General features: G+C 52.0%; 1 protein-coding gene across 3 annotated transcripts in view; it reads right to left on the bottom strand.

The window, feature by feature from the left end:
- The window catches only part of LOC140396358 (protein arginine N-methyltransferase 8-like), a 108,656-nt gene that overhangs the window by 53,562 nt on the left and 40,512 nt on the right, over positions 1–14,582 (bottom strand). For 2 of the 3 annotated variants that reach the window (XM_072484915.1, XM_072484914.1), the window contains exons 2-3: positions 10,265–10,437; positions 9,904–10,073 (exon numbers count right to left, since the gene is read on the bottom strand). The exons of the other annotated variant lie outside the window; for it this stretch is intronic. In XM_072484915.1, the coding sequence (XP_072341016.1) occupies positions 9,904–10,073; positions 10,265–10,421 (327 nt within the window). In that variant the 5' untranslated portion in view covers positions 10,422–10,437. The remainder of the gene's footprint in view (positions 1–9,903; positions 10,074–10,264; positions 10,438–14,582) is intronic. 3 annotated transcript variants of the gene reach the window in all.

The following is a 14,582-nucleotide window of genomic DNA, read 5'->3' as shown; positions in this document are numbered from 1 at the left end:
CCGCATAACCTGACCAACGCATCCACCAGCGTGAAAGTCGACGGACATGTAACTTCCTGCCTGCTGGACTCCGGGAGCACCGAAAGCTTCATACACCCGGATACGGTAAGGCTCCCTCACGATACACCCCGCCAACCAGAAAAATCTCCCTGGCCTCCGGATCCCATTGCGTAGCGATCCGGGGGTACTGTACGGTCACGTTCACGGTCCAGGGCGTAGAATTCAGCGGCTTCCGCCTCTACGTCCTCCCTACCCTCTGCGCTGCACTAATCCTTGGCCTGGACTTCCAGTGCAACCTCCAGAGCCTAGCTCTGAAATTCAGCAGGCCCTTACCACCCCTTATTGTGTGCGGCCTCGTGACCCTAAAGGTCGACCCACCTTCCCTCTTTGCCAATCTAACTCCAGATTGCAAACCCGTCGCCACCAGGAGCAGACGGTACAGCACCCAGGACAAAATCTTCATCAGGTCCGAAGTCCAGTGGCTGCTTCGGGAAGGCATCATCGAGGCCAGCAACAGCCCCTGGAGAGCTCAAGTGGCAGTAGTTAAAACTGGGGAGAAACACCGTGGACTACAGCCAGACCATCAATCGGTACACACAGCTTGACGCGTACCCCCTCCCACGCATATCTGACATGGTTAACCAAATTGCGCAGTACCGGGTCTTCTCAACGGTAGACCTGAAATCCGCCTACCACTAGCTCCCCATCCGTAAATCGGACCGTCCATACACCGCCTTCGAGGCAGACGGCCGCCTATACCACTTCCTTAGGATCCCCTTCAGCGTCACAAACGGGGTTTCGGTTTTCCAAAGGGAGATGGACCGAATGGTCGACCGGTACGGGTTGCGGGCCACCTTTCTGTACCTAGACAATGTCACCATCTGCGGCCATGCTCAGCAGGACCACGATGCCAATCTCGCTAAATTTCTCCACACCGCTACTCTCCTAAACCTCACTTACAACAAGGAGAAGTGCGGGTTCAGCACGAACCGTTTAGCCAGCCTCGCCTTCGCTTCTCTGAATGCACGGCTACGAATTTTGCTGGAGTGGCGGTTGGCATCGGCACCGGGGGTAGCAGCTTGGTTGGGTGTTCGACTTCTTGCGGTTAGAGAAGATAAAGTATGAGTTAAGGGGCTCAGCAGGGGAGTTTGAGAAAAGGTGGGGAATGTTTGTGACCGTGTTTGAGGAGCTATTTGTTGCCGGGGGGGGGGGGGGGGGGGGGGGGGGGGTTGATGGGGAGGGAGGGGGGGGAAAAAGGAGAATAATCTGTACAGACTGTATAGTTTACTGTTGGGAAGTATGTTTCCCGGGCTGTTTACTTGCTGTAACCTGCTTTGATACAAGTTTGTAATAAAATGCGTTTAACAAAAATATGTTAAACTGCCTCAGGTGCAAATAATGCCACTTCTTTCAAGCATCATATCCTAACCTCTCATAATACTCAAATGTGACTTGCTAGGCATAAAGGGCAGGATTTTCCAGTCCCGCCCACTGCCACAATGCATATTCCCGCCAAGAGTTAGCGGACCTTTGGCTGATCTGTCAACCTTCCTGCCCACAATGATTCCCATCCTGGAAAATTCTGGTCAAAGATTGAACTGGTCTCATACTCATTATTATTTAACCTTCCATTTCTGGGGCGAGATTCTCCGACCCCCCGCCGGGTCGGAGAATTGTCGTGGGCTGGCGTGAATCCTGCCCCCACCGGTTGCCGAATTCTCCACCACCGGATATTCGGCGGGGGCGGGAATCGCGGCACGCCGGTTGGCGGGCCACCCACCGCGATTCTCCCCCTGGGGGGGGCGTGGGGTGATCTGGCCCCGGGGGGTGCCCCCACGGTGGCCTGGCCCGTGATCGGGGCCCACCAATCCGCAGGCGGGCCTGTGCCGTGGGGGCACTCTTTCCCTTCCGCCTTCGCCACGGTCTCCACCATGGTGGAGGCGGAAGAGACTCTCTCCAATGCGCATGCGCGGGAATGCCGTCAGCGGCCGCTAACGCTCCCGCGCATGTGCAGCCCGGAGATGTCATTTCTGCGCCAGCTGGCGGGGCACCAAAGGCCTTTTCCGCCAGCTGGCGGGGCGGAAATTTGTCCGGCGCGGGCCTAGCCCCTTAAAGTTGAGCTCGGCCCCCAAAGATGCGGAGCATTCCGCACCTTTGGGGCGGCGCAATGCCCGACTGATTTGCGCCGTTTTGGGCGCCAGTCGGCGGACATCGTGCCGTTTCCGGAGAATTTCTCCCCTGGTGTTTGTTGGTCGCTCAATACTCAATTAAATATATGTTCTGAATTGAAAATACATATAGGAGCAGTGCAATAGTCACAAGGTTGGTCTGATGATCCCATTGTTCTGCATTCAAATTCCACCATCCAATAAACCTGATAGTTTGTGGACTTCTACCAAAAGCTGCCACGCCCTGCAAGAGGGTCCCAGGTTCAATTCCCAGCTGGGTCACTGTCTGTGTGGAGTCTGCACGTTCTCCCCATGTCTGCGTGGGTTTCCTCCGGTTGCTCCGGTTTCCTCCCACAGTCCAAAGATGTGGTGGTTAGGTGGGCTGGCCATGCTAAATTGCTCTTAGTGTCCAAAAAGTGTTAAGTGGGGGTTACTGGGTTATGGGGGTAGGGTAGATACGTGGGCTTCAGGGAGGTGCTGTTTGTAAGGGCCGGTGCAGACTCGATGGACCGAATGGCCACCTTCTGCACTGTAAATTCTATGTTTGACTCTAGAGCCCTTTGAAATGGCCTCTCAACCACTCAGTTCCACAAAGACCTCCTTCTCAGGGTAACTAAAGAAGAGTAACAAATAAAGCCTTGGCCCAGCACTGAGAATATAGTGGGGAAGAGTTAAATGCACTATCATCTTGTTGGTTTATGTCAATATTATGACAATCTATATGTAATATGTACACCAAATATAGAAGTCCTGATTTTAAGTTGGGACACGAATTGTGGATGTACACTACTGGGAGAGCTTCTCACCCCATCCCACGCTGGAAATGTGCATTAGCAATGAACTGGGACAGAGGAAAATTGGAAAATCGATGGTCGTGGAAGGACCAAGCCCAAGGCAAAGAAAGCTCACGATGGTAACTTAGTGGGGCTAAATGCGATTAAATGTATTTCTGTAAGTTTCATCACATGACTTGTCCCCAGGCTCCAGTCATTAGTCGGCCAACACATATACCCTTGTGACCCGCTGGCTTCCTACACCAATCGGAAAGCAAAAAGACTCATTACCCAATTGGATGGTTACTGACTGTTAGCCAAATGGCCTCCAGCCCCCATTTTCAATATTTTAATATCTGATAAAGGAAAACGTTCAAAGGAAATGACAAAAAATACTCAACATTATTTAATGTCCCGATGATTTTTCTCCAATGTCCAGGAGGTTGATCATCACTTCCTGGAAACTCCAGGCCAATCCTGGAGGGTTGGCAAACCTCAGCCGAAGGCTGTGGGACCTCTAGTTTATTTTTAAGAAGAATGGCCTTCTGTGATCAGTATCCTATCTGTGGCAGGTTTGGGATAGTGCAAGATTTTGTCAGGTTCATGGGGAAAACGGATAGTGCGGGATTTTGTCAGGTTCATGGGGAAAACAGGGGGGGGGGGGTGGAGGGGGGGGGGGGCTGCTAAGGGCAGACATTAGGCTGGTTGTGGAAGATCCCCCTGGAATGTATCTATTGTAAATTAATTTTCTCTCCTGTAATTTAACAATGACGAGAACATTCTGCAAAGATGAACTTCAATTCTGCTACAAACTGTGTAATTATTAGCAATTAAGCACTTTGCATAATCAGATTGCATTAGAGTAAAGCACTCGAGAACAACTCAATAGAACAAATTAATTACACAAGTCCCACAGCAGATTGGTTCGAGGTGTAAATACTGGATGATGATACTTGGGTTTAGTAGAGGTGTTCAAAATCATGAGTGGTCTCGGCAGTGTAGATAGGGAGAAACTGTTCCCATTGGTGGAAGGATTGAGAACAAGGGGGGACAGATTTATGGTAATTGACAAAAGAAGCAGTAATGACATGAGGAAAATATTTTTCACGCAGCGAATGGTCAGGGTCTGAAGCCGGTTTAGCTCAGTTAGCTGGACAGCTGGTTTGTGATGCAGGTCAGCACGGATTCAATTCCCATACCAGCTGAGGTTATTCTTGAAGGTCTGCCTTTTCAACCTTGCCCCTCGGCAGAGGTATGGTGATCCTCAGGTTAAATCGCCACCAGTCAGCTTCCCCCCCCCCCCCCCCCCCCCCACCCCCACAAGGGGAAAGTGGACTACGACGGCTTTACTTTTGACTTTAGGTCGGCGTCTGGAATGTGGGGCGAAATTCTCCTGCCCCCCGCCGGGTCGGAGAATCGGCGGGGGCTGGCGTGAATCCCGCCCCCACCGGTTGCCGAAGTCTCCGGCACCGGATATTCGGCGGGGGCGGGAATCGCGCCGTGCCGGTTGGCGGGCCCCCCCCGCTCGATTCTCTGGCCTGGATGGGCCGAAGTCCCACCGCTAAAATGCCTGTCCCGCCGGCGTAAATTAAATCACCTACCTTACCGGTGGGACAAGGCGGTGCGGGCGGGCTCCGGGATCCTGGGGGGGGCGCGGGGCGATCTGGCCCAGGGGGGTGCCCCCACAATGGCCTGGCCCGCGATCGGGGCCCACCGATCCGCGGGCGGGCCTGTGCCGTGGGGGCACTCTTTCTCTTCCGCCTCCGCCACGGTCTCCACCATGGCGGAGGCGGAAGAGACTCCCTCCACTGCGCATGCACGGGAATGCTGTCAGCGGCCGCTGACGCTCCTGCGCATGCGCCACCCGGAGATGTCATTTCCGCGCCAGCTGGCGGGGCACCAAAGGCCTTTTCCGCCAGCTGGCGGGGCAGAAATTCGTCCGGCGCCGACCTAGCCCCTCAATGTTGGGGCTCGGCCCCCAAAGATGCGGAGCATTCTGCACCTTTGGGGCGGCGTGATGCCCGTCTGATTTGCGCCGTTTTGGGCGCCAGTCGGCGGACATCGCGCCGTTTCCAGAGAATTTCGCCCATGCTTCCTGAGAGTGTAGTGGAGGCAGGTCCAATCGAGACATTCAAGGGGGAATTGGAATGTGCAGGGTTTTGGGGCAATGGCAGGAGGTAAATTCCTCCTTGGGTGAACCAACACTCTCCACGTGCCTGGATGAGTGCAGCTTCAGCAACAATTAAGAAGCTCGACACCATGCAGGAAAAAGCAGCCCCACATGATAGACACCCCATCCACCATCTTCAGCATTTACTCGCTGCACAGCTGCTGCACTGTTGCTGCAGTACTGCACCATCTACAAGATGCTTTGCAGCAATGCACCAAGACATACCTCAGTGGTGCTTCCCAAAACCACAATATTTTCCATTTGGAAGAACAAAGGCAGCAGATACCTGGGAACACCACCATCTGCAAGTTCCCCTCCGAACCAACCACCTTCCTGACTTGGAAGTTGACCGTTCCTTCATTGTTGCTGGGTCAAAATCCTGGAACTCCTTCCCTAACTGTGCTGTGGATGTACCTACGCCTCAGGACATGCAGTAATTTAAGAAGGTGGCTCACCACCACCTTCTCAAGGGCAATTGACATGGGCTACAAATCCTGGCCTTGCCAGCGACGCCCACATCCTGGGAATGCATAAAAAAAGTAATTTTACAAAGAAATACATGAAAGCCAATCTTACCATGCTGGGATTTTCTGACATGGGAGAGAAGCCAGGGACTTGCAACCAGCTGTCAACGCTAATTAAAGATCTTCCAATTGATGCTGGCACATAAAAATTGGATCCCAGGTGTAAAATAGACCTGAGGGCTTATGCATACTGATTCCATGTTGGAATGTTGGATGGGGTTTGTTGTAGGCGTCCAGTGCACAGCAGAAATATTTAAAAGTCTCATGACAATATTTGAACTACTATGACCTACAATAGTAGTTGTGCAGTGCTCACTGCAGCTCATGTGCACCTTTGGTGGAGGGACAGAATGTTTCAGTCGGTGGATGAGATGCCACATAAGCCTTTGGTGTGGGTGACGTTGATCTTTGGGGAGTCAGGAGGTGAGATAATCGCTGCAGAATTCCCAGCCTCTAAACTGCTCTTGTAACCAAATTATTTATTCACATGGCTGGTCCAGTTACATTTCAGTTCAATGGTGACCTTTCGTTTTGATCTGTGTAGAATTTTTAGAAATCCAGCTTACATTTATAACAAAATGTCTCCTGTGGGTCTATTATCTGAAAATGCTGTCTGAATTACATTTAGTGACATTTATCATGCTGGAAATACATATAGGTCAGAGTTTTACATTTCCTGGATAGAGGATTGGCTGACTGGCAGGAGGCCGAGAGTGGGGATAAAGGGGTCTTTTTCAGGATGACAGCCGGTGACCAGTGGTGTGCCTCAGGGGTCGGTTTGGGACCACAACCTTTCACAATATACATTAATGATCTGGAAGAAGGTACTGAGGGCATTGTTGCTAAGTTTGCAGATGATACAAAGATAATGCAGAGGGACGGGTAGTATTGAGGAAGCAGGGAGCCGGAAGAAGGACTTGGACAGGCTAGGAGAGTGGACAAAGAAACGGCAGATGGAATACAATGTGGAAAAGTGTGAGGTTATGCACTTTGGTCGGAAAAATGGAGGCATGGACTATTTTCTGAATGGGAAAAGGTTTAGGAATTCAGAAGCACAAAGGAACTTAGGAGTCCTAGTTCAAGATTCTCTTAAGGTTAATGTGCAGATTCAGTCGGCAGTTAAGAAGGCAAATGCAATGTTAGCATTCATGTCAAGAGGGCTGGAACACAAGGGAAGGTATGTACTTCTGGTCAGGACCCATTTGGAGTATTGTGAGCAGTATTGGGCCCCATATATAAGGAAGGTAATGCTGGCCTTGGAAAGGGTCTAGAGGACTATCACAAGAATGATGCCTGGAATGAAGAACTTGTCATCTGAGGCACAGTTGAAGACTCTGGGTCTGTACTCATTGGAGTTTCGAAGGATGAAGGGAATCTTACTGAAACTTACAGGATACTGAGAGGCCTAGATAGAGGGGACATGGAGAGGATGTTTCCACCAGAAGAAAAACTGGAACGTGAGGGCACAACTCCAGACTGAAGGGACGATTCATTAAAACAGAGTAGATGAGAAATGTCCTCAGCCAGAGGGTGGTGAATGTCGAACTGTGGAGACCAAATCACTGAGTGTCTTTAAGACAGAGATAGATAGGTTCTTGATTAATAAGGGGATCAGGGGTTATGTGTTGAAGGTAAAAGACTGGACAGCCCACGGTAGCACAAGTGGATAGGACTGTGGATTCACAGCGCCAGGGTCCCAGGTTCGATTCCCCGCTGGGTCACTGTCTGTGCGGAGTCTGCACGTTCTCCCCGTGTCTGCGTGCGTTTCCTGCGGGTGCTCCGGTTTCCTCCCACAGTCCAAAGACGTGCAGGTTAGGTGGATTGGCCATGATAAATTTCCCTCAGTGACCAAAAATGTTAGGCGAGGTTATTGGGTTATGGGGATAGGGTGGAAGTGAGGGCTTAAGTGGGTTGGTGCAGATTCGATGAGCCGAATGGCCTCCTTCTGCACTGTATGTTCTATGTTCTAAGGGGGATGGTGGAGCGGACTCGATGGGCCGAGTGCTTAATTCTGCCCCTATGTCTTAAGATCTTATGGGCACACAGCCAACCTAAACTTGCTAGAAATCACGTAATAGTCGGGCCTCCCGACAGCATCACGCTGTTGTGCCCAATTATAGTTGCCGCGCACTTGTCAGAGTTGAAAGGAAATCTGTTGATAATTAAATGGCCAATTTAGCCCAATTAAAAAGACAATTATCTTGAATTTTATATGGCCTGTGCGATTTAACAGTCAGCGTACAAACCATACGAGCAGGCGGCCATCTGGGTTTTAATTGAAATTTGATCCAGGATAGGATAAAAGTCAACCAGAGTCGTAGCAATCCAAGTAGGTCGGAGTTCAGGTGAGGGTTGGTTATGTTTTCTGACAGTTCATTGCATGTCCTGTATTTTATGGAGAACTTTTTGGCTTGCTAACTTTCTTAGAGGCTTTCTGCTGAGTGCATCATTCAGGGCATTATCCTGTGGCTCATGTATTCCAGAAAATGGGGATTTTCTACTGAGGTGAGGGTCAGATGGAAGAGACGGCCTGGTGTCCGCAAACAGAGGAAGTAGAGGGACAGCCAGAGGGGGTTCAGAGCCAGCAGCAAGTGCAAGGTGGAAGGCTCTGTAGGATATGCGGTTATCCTGCAATGAGAGCCTAAGGGTAGGACTCCAGCTACCTGGACATGTCTGAGCTAAGGAGGTTCTGCCTCTCTGGGGTGACTATGACCTCATTGTGCCACCTCATTGTGCCACATTATTGACCCAGAGATTGCCTCAAACTGGGTAGGTGCCCATCGATTCATGAGGCTATTAAAGTTCCTGAGCCAGAAGCTTCGCTGCAGTTTCTGGGTTCTCCCGCATTCAGGGTGCCATAGGCTGTACTCATGTGGCCACTGAGGCTCCACCAGTCAGCGGGTGCCTTAGTCAACAGAAAGAGTTTCCTCTCCATAAACGTCTAGATGGTTTGCGACCACAAGACACAGATGCTGAAAGTCTCCGCCAGGTATCCTGGCAGCTCCCATGATGCTCCCATCTTGGTGCACTCCCAGGAGCCAAGGCTCTTTGTCACTCCAACTCAGTTAGATGGTTGACTCCTAGGTGACAAAAGATATCCTATGAAAGGTGGCTCATGACACCACTCATACACCCAAGAACAGAAGCGGAGGAGGGGTACAATAGAGGTCATGCCATAATGGTGGTAAAGTGAGAGGACTGTTGGGTTGCTCAAGATGATGTTCCACTGCCTGGACCAATATTGCCCTACAATATCCTCCTGAGTGTGTCTCACTTATTGTTGTGTGTGCTGCACAACCTGGATCTGTCAGGAAGAACAGACAGCAAAGCAGCTCACAAGCCACAGAGGATGACTCAAATGATAAATCAGATGATCAGTCGGAGGAGGCCCGGGGTGAGGACATGTCTCCAGATGTGATGAACCATGTGGGAGGCAGGGAGGCCTATATTCTTCGTTCTTTCAGCAAGGCATCCAAGACATGACATGAAAGTGAGGCAAAGGATGGGGCCTCCTTACTGAACGTTCCTCTAACCCTTTTGTCAATGATCTCCTTGTTTGCAGCTCTTCCCATTTGTCACTCATATGCCCAACACTATCAAGGACATAAAGCACAATCAAGCACCATGTTTAGGCATTCCTTAGTCGTTGTGCCCTTATCAGATGCAGTGGCCACTGACAGAGGGGCAGAGGAATTGTTGCCACCACCACGTCATCCTGGGAGGAGATTGCAGACATGCAGCTCATCTGCAAATGTGAAGTCAGTTTGGACCTCCCTGCTCACCACTGATGGACAGGCACCTAGCAGGGTGACCAGGGGGGGCCTTTCCATTACTGGAAGTGAGCTGCTGAGGTCCAAACACAGCCCCTGAAACTCCTGATACTGTTCCTGGAGCTGTCTCTCCATGAGATGCTCTACTCTCTCAGTTGAGGACACTGTCTGTTCGGAACATCATGTCAGGTCAGAGCAGTGCTCATGCTCTGCATGGACACCTCCAAGACAGGGACTACGGCATGCAGACATTCAGGGATCTCAAGGTCTTCCTATGCATCCCGTTAGGCATCCAGTACCTGCCGCCTGATGGGCGACTTCAGAGGTTCATCATCTGCTCTGGAATCTATATTATCCTGGTCTCCCGCAATCCTCCAATTGCTGGCAAGCTGGACTTCTGCCTTCCTGCATCTACCAACTCCTGATGCGAGAATGTAGACAAATGGGAAGAGCTGCAAACATAAGGAGATAGTTGTCAAGAGGGTGTAGTGCTCTCACCTTTGTGAAAAAACAACGGAACTGACCCTCTAACAGCCACCGACGTGCCTGTATCTGTGCTGGTGAATGGATCTGAGAGAAGCTGTGACATGGGTCTTCTGTCTGTGACGGAACCTTGGGTGTCAGTGGAGGGTCCTCGGGGTCTCTGTTGCTCCTTGAGGATGACGCACCTGAGGGAGAAAACAGTACGTCAGTAGCTATCATCACAGAGTGCCTGTGAATGCAAGATGGTTTAGTGACACCCTGGGAAACTGCCTCACTGAGGCACTGTGATTGGACGAGCAATGCGGGCTCTTGGTTTGAACATCTCAGTGGAGATGACACGATCCTACATTTCTTACACACTCCCTGAGTTTCTCACCTGTCCACTGGACTCGTACTTTTCCCCGAGACCCCTGCATCCCCACGACCTGTGGACCTTGTTCCATGCTCGCATTCCAACTCCAGGGTGTCCATCTCGAACTTGCTGCGTATGAGCAGGTTGGACACCCACAACCTGTTAGTGTGCTCCATGTCATTACAGCTTCTCTTCTCCTGTATGGACAAAAGTGCATTCATCGGTCCATCCTCTGTCTGCAACACCTCACCAGCTTCCCCAACCAATCCTCCCCCCACTTCCCGCCCACCGTAAAAACAGGCTGAGGTGCCCATCAGATTAGCCCACCTCACACTTTTATGCACCCAAGGCTAACGGGAAAACCTTCCAGCCATTGCCGGCACAAGTATATGTGCTATATGTGCTAATCTTACATCCCTGAGTGCCAGGAAGAACAGCCACCCTTCAAGACATCTACACACGGTTCCATGCCAAACCGGTACTCCCCCTTGACGAGGTGAGTAGGTCATTGAATCTTTAGTCCACTGGATCCATGTGGGGTGCACACTATCATGCCCACTGATCTGGACTGCCGCCTCTGTCCATGCCTCCTTCGTCTGGTGTGGTGGCCTCCTCTTGCCATCCCGCTGTATGAGTATGTCATGCCTGGCACTCACTGCCATCACTAGAGTGCAGATGCACTCATCCGAGAAGCGAGGGGGCGGGGGGATGCAGAGTGCCCACAGGGATTGCTCTCCCATCTGGCATTCCCAGTGGGTGCTGAGGCCATGGAGCATTCCAAATGCAGTGCATTTACTTCTTTCCTAGACAGCTCCTTCAGGGTTTTTTGCACCTCCTGGCAGCCTGCAGAGAACTTCCTTTATTTTATTTAAAGCCCCCCCCCCCCCACCCCCACTGCCAGACCTCCATTGAAGCCACCGAACACACTCTTGCCCTCATCGGCAGCGCTGAGCCTATGTTCAGCCAGGTTTCACACTGGCCAGCCCTTAATCGTATCTGGGCTGCGCGCACAGGCAGGAGTGGATAACACATCTATTCCAGTCCCACCGATCACACGTGCAAGTTGTACACAAAATTCAGGCCACAATGTACACAATAGACTTAGCATCTCACTCCGGACAGACAAACTGCTTTGCTTCATAACTGTACAGATAGAGACAAATCAGTAAATAATTTCAGTGTTAATTCTTACAAACAAATATTTTATTTATAAAATTAATTCAATATATGGTTTATGCAAACAATGGATTATTACATTAAGTCAATAACTTATTGACTAAATTCAGCCAGTATCCTAATTAATTGAATTTTGTCAGTGATGTGTAGCGCACAAAGACTCCGTGAGACGAATAGAGTGAAGTCGATGAGGCTTTATTAAGCGTGTCTGTTCCCCCGCAGCTCGATAGTAGAATGGCCTGCGGGGGAGGACTCCGGCTTCTTATACTCCGCCTTCAGGGCGGAGCTAGAGGTCAACGGCCAACCAGGACCCGGGATCTGTCAGCCAATGACATTAGGGCTTCCAGTCCCACATGACCCCCAATACATACTACCACATTCACCCCTTGTCAAAAATGAACCCGGCGGGGTGATGCTTTGTATGGTGGTAAGGGTTTACAGGGCTGGTCCTGGGAGGAAAAAAAACATTCACATGGCAATACAGTATTGTACAATTTTGTCCTGTTTCAGCTATTTACAGAGGGTATAGGGAGAAAAGCAAAATGTTCTTGTGAAAAGTCCATATTTTGATTTAGATCGACGCCACGAGTCGGTCGGGCGGTCTGGTCGTCCATGTCGATCACCTCAGCCCCGGTGGTGGTGGTGGTGCTTGTACCGGTGTTGTCGTCTCCGGGAGCCTTACGGTTTCAGCTTGGGCTTTATTCTTGGTCGGGCCTGAGGGGAGGGGAACCGATCCTCCTGGGAAGGGGGCGGTCGCGGGGTGCGGCGGTGGCAGGAAGGGGGGGGGGTTGGGTGAATGGTGTCGGGGGGGTGTGTGTGTTGCCGGCGGGCGCCAGATCCCGCAGGGAGACCGTGTCCTGTCGGCCGTCGGGGTACTCCACGTAAGCGTACTGCGGGTTCGCGTGGAGGAGGTGAACCCTTTCGACCAACGGGTCCGCCTTATGTGCCCGCACATGCTTTCGGAGCAGGATGGGTCCTGGGGCCGCCAGCCAGGCCGGCAGCGACGTTCCAGAGGAGGACCTCCTAGGGAAGACAAGGAGACGCTCATGAGGCGTTTGATTAGTGCTCGTACATAATAACGACCGGATGGTGTGGAGAGCGTCCGGGAGGACCTCCTGCCACCGTGAAACTGGGAGGTCCCTGGACCGTAGGGCCAGTAGGACGGCCTTCCAGACCGTGCCGTTCTCCCTCTCTACTTGCCCGTTCCCCCGGGGGTTGTCGTCCTGCTTGAGGCTATGCCCTTACTGAGCAGGAACTGGCGCAGCTCGTCACTCATGAAAGAGGACCCCCTGTCGCTGTGGACGTATGCGGGGCAACCGAACAGTGTGAAGATGCTGTTCAGGGCTTTAATGACTGTGGCCGCGGTCATGTCAGAGCAGGGAATGGCAAATGGGAAGCGGGAGTATTCGTCCACCACATTAAGAAAATATGCGTTGCGGTCGGTGGAGGGGAGGGGCCCTTTGAAATCGAGACTAAGGCGTTCAAAGGGGCGGGAAGCCTTAATCAGGTGCGCACCATCCGGCCTGAAAAAATGCGGTTTGCATTCCGCGCAGATGTGGCAGTCCCTTGTGACTGTACGGACCTCCTCTAAAGAGTATTGGAGATTGCGGGACTTGATGAAGTGGAAAAACTGAGTGACCCCCGGGTGGCAGAGGTCCTCGTGGAGGGTTTGGAGGCGGTTAATTTGTGCGTTGGCACATGTGCCGCGGGATAGGGCATCGGACGGCTCGTTCAGCTTTCCGGGACGATACAAAATCTCGTAGTTGAAGGTGGAGAGCTCGATCCTCCACCTTAAGATCTTGTCGTTTTTGATTTTGCCCCGCAGTGCATTATCGAACATGAAGGCTACCGACCGTTGGTCAGTGAGGAGAGTGAATCTCCTGCCGGCCAGGTAATGCCTCCAATGTCGCACAGCTTCCACTATGGCTTGGGCTTCCTTTTCCACTGAGGAGTGGCGGATTTCTGAGGCGTGGAGGGTCCGGGAGAAAAAGGCCACGGGTCTGCCCACTTGGTTAAGGGTGGCCGCTAGAGCTACGTCGGAGGCGTCGCTCTCGACCTGGAAGGGGAGGGACTCGTCGATGGCGCGCATCGTGGCCTTTGCGATATCCGCTTTGATGCGGCTGAAGGCCTGGCAAGCCTCTGTCGACAGAGGGAAGGTCGTGGTCTGTATTAGGGGCGGGCCTTGTCTGCGTACTGGGGGACCCACTGGGCGTAGTATGAAAAGAACCCCAGGCAGCATTTCAGGGCTTTTGGGCAGTGTGGGAGGGGGAATTCCATGAGGGCGCGCATACGTTCGGGGTCGGGGCCTATTATCCCATTGCGCACTACGTAGCCCAGAATGGCTAGCCGATTGGTGCTAAAAACGCACTTGTCCTCGTTGTACGTGAGGATCAAGGCTTTGACGGTCTGGAGGAATTTTTGGAGGTTGGCGTCGTGGTCCTGCTGGTCGTGGCCGCAGATGGTTACATTGTCGAGATACGGGAACGTGGCCCGCAACCCATGTTGATCAACCATTCGGTCCATCTCCCGTTGGAAGACCGAGACCCCGTTTGTGACGCCAAATGGGACCCTTAGGAAATGGTATAATCGCCCGTCTGCCTCGAAGGCTGTGTACTTGCGGTCACTTGGGCGGATGGGGAGCTGATGGTAGGCGGACTTGAGGTCCACGGTGGAGAAGACTTTATATTGGGCAATCCGATTGACCATGTCGGATATGCGGGGGAGAGGGTACGCGTCTAGTTGTGTGTACCTGTTGATGGTCTGGCTATAGTCTATGACCATCCTTTGTTTCTCCCCTGTCTTCACTACTACCACCTGCGCTCTCCAGGGACTATTGCTGGCCTGGATTATGCCCTCCTTTAGTAGCCGCTGGACCTCGGACCGAATGAAGATCCGGTCCTGGGCGCTGTACCGTCTGCTCCTAGTGGCGACGGGTTTGCAATCCGGGGTGAGGTTCGCAAACAAGGACGGGGGTTGCACCTTGAGGGTTGCGAGGCCGCAGATAGTGAGTGGGGGTATTGGGCCGCCGAATTTGAACGTAAGGCTCTGTAGATTGTATTGGAAATCTAATCCCAGTAAGGTGGGGGCGCAGAGTTGGGGAAGGACGTTTAGTTTGTAGTTTTTGAACTCCCTCCCCTGCACCGTTAGGGTAACTATGCAGAATCCT

Source organism: Scyliorhinus torazame, chromosome 19, assembly GCF_047496885.1.
Source record: "Scyliorhinus torazame isolate Kashiwa2021f chromosome 19, sScyTor2.1, whole genome shotgun sequence".
Classification (NCBI taxonomy): domain Eukaryota; kingdom Metazoa; phylum Chordata; class Chondrichthyes; order Carcharhiniformes; family Scyliorhinidae; genus Scyliorhinus; species Scyliorhinus torazame.
Note: the sequence above shows the minus strand (reverse complement) of the source record. Positions and strands in the feature narration are given on the sequence as shown.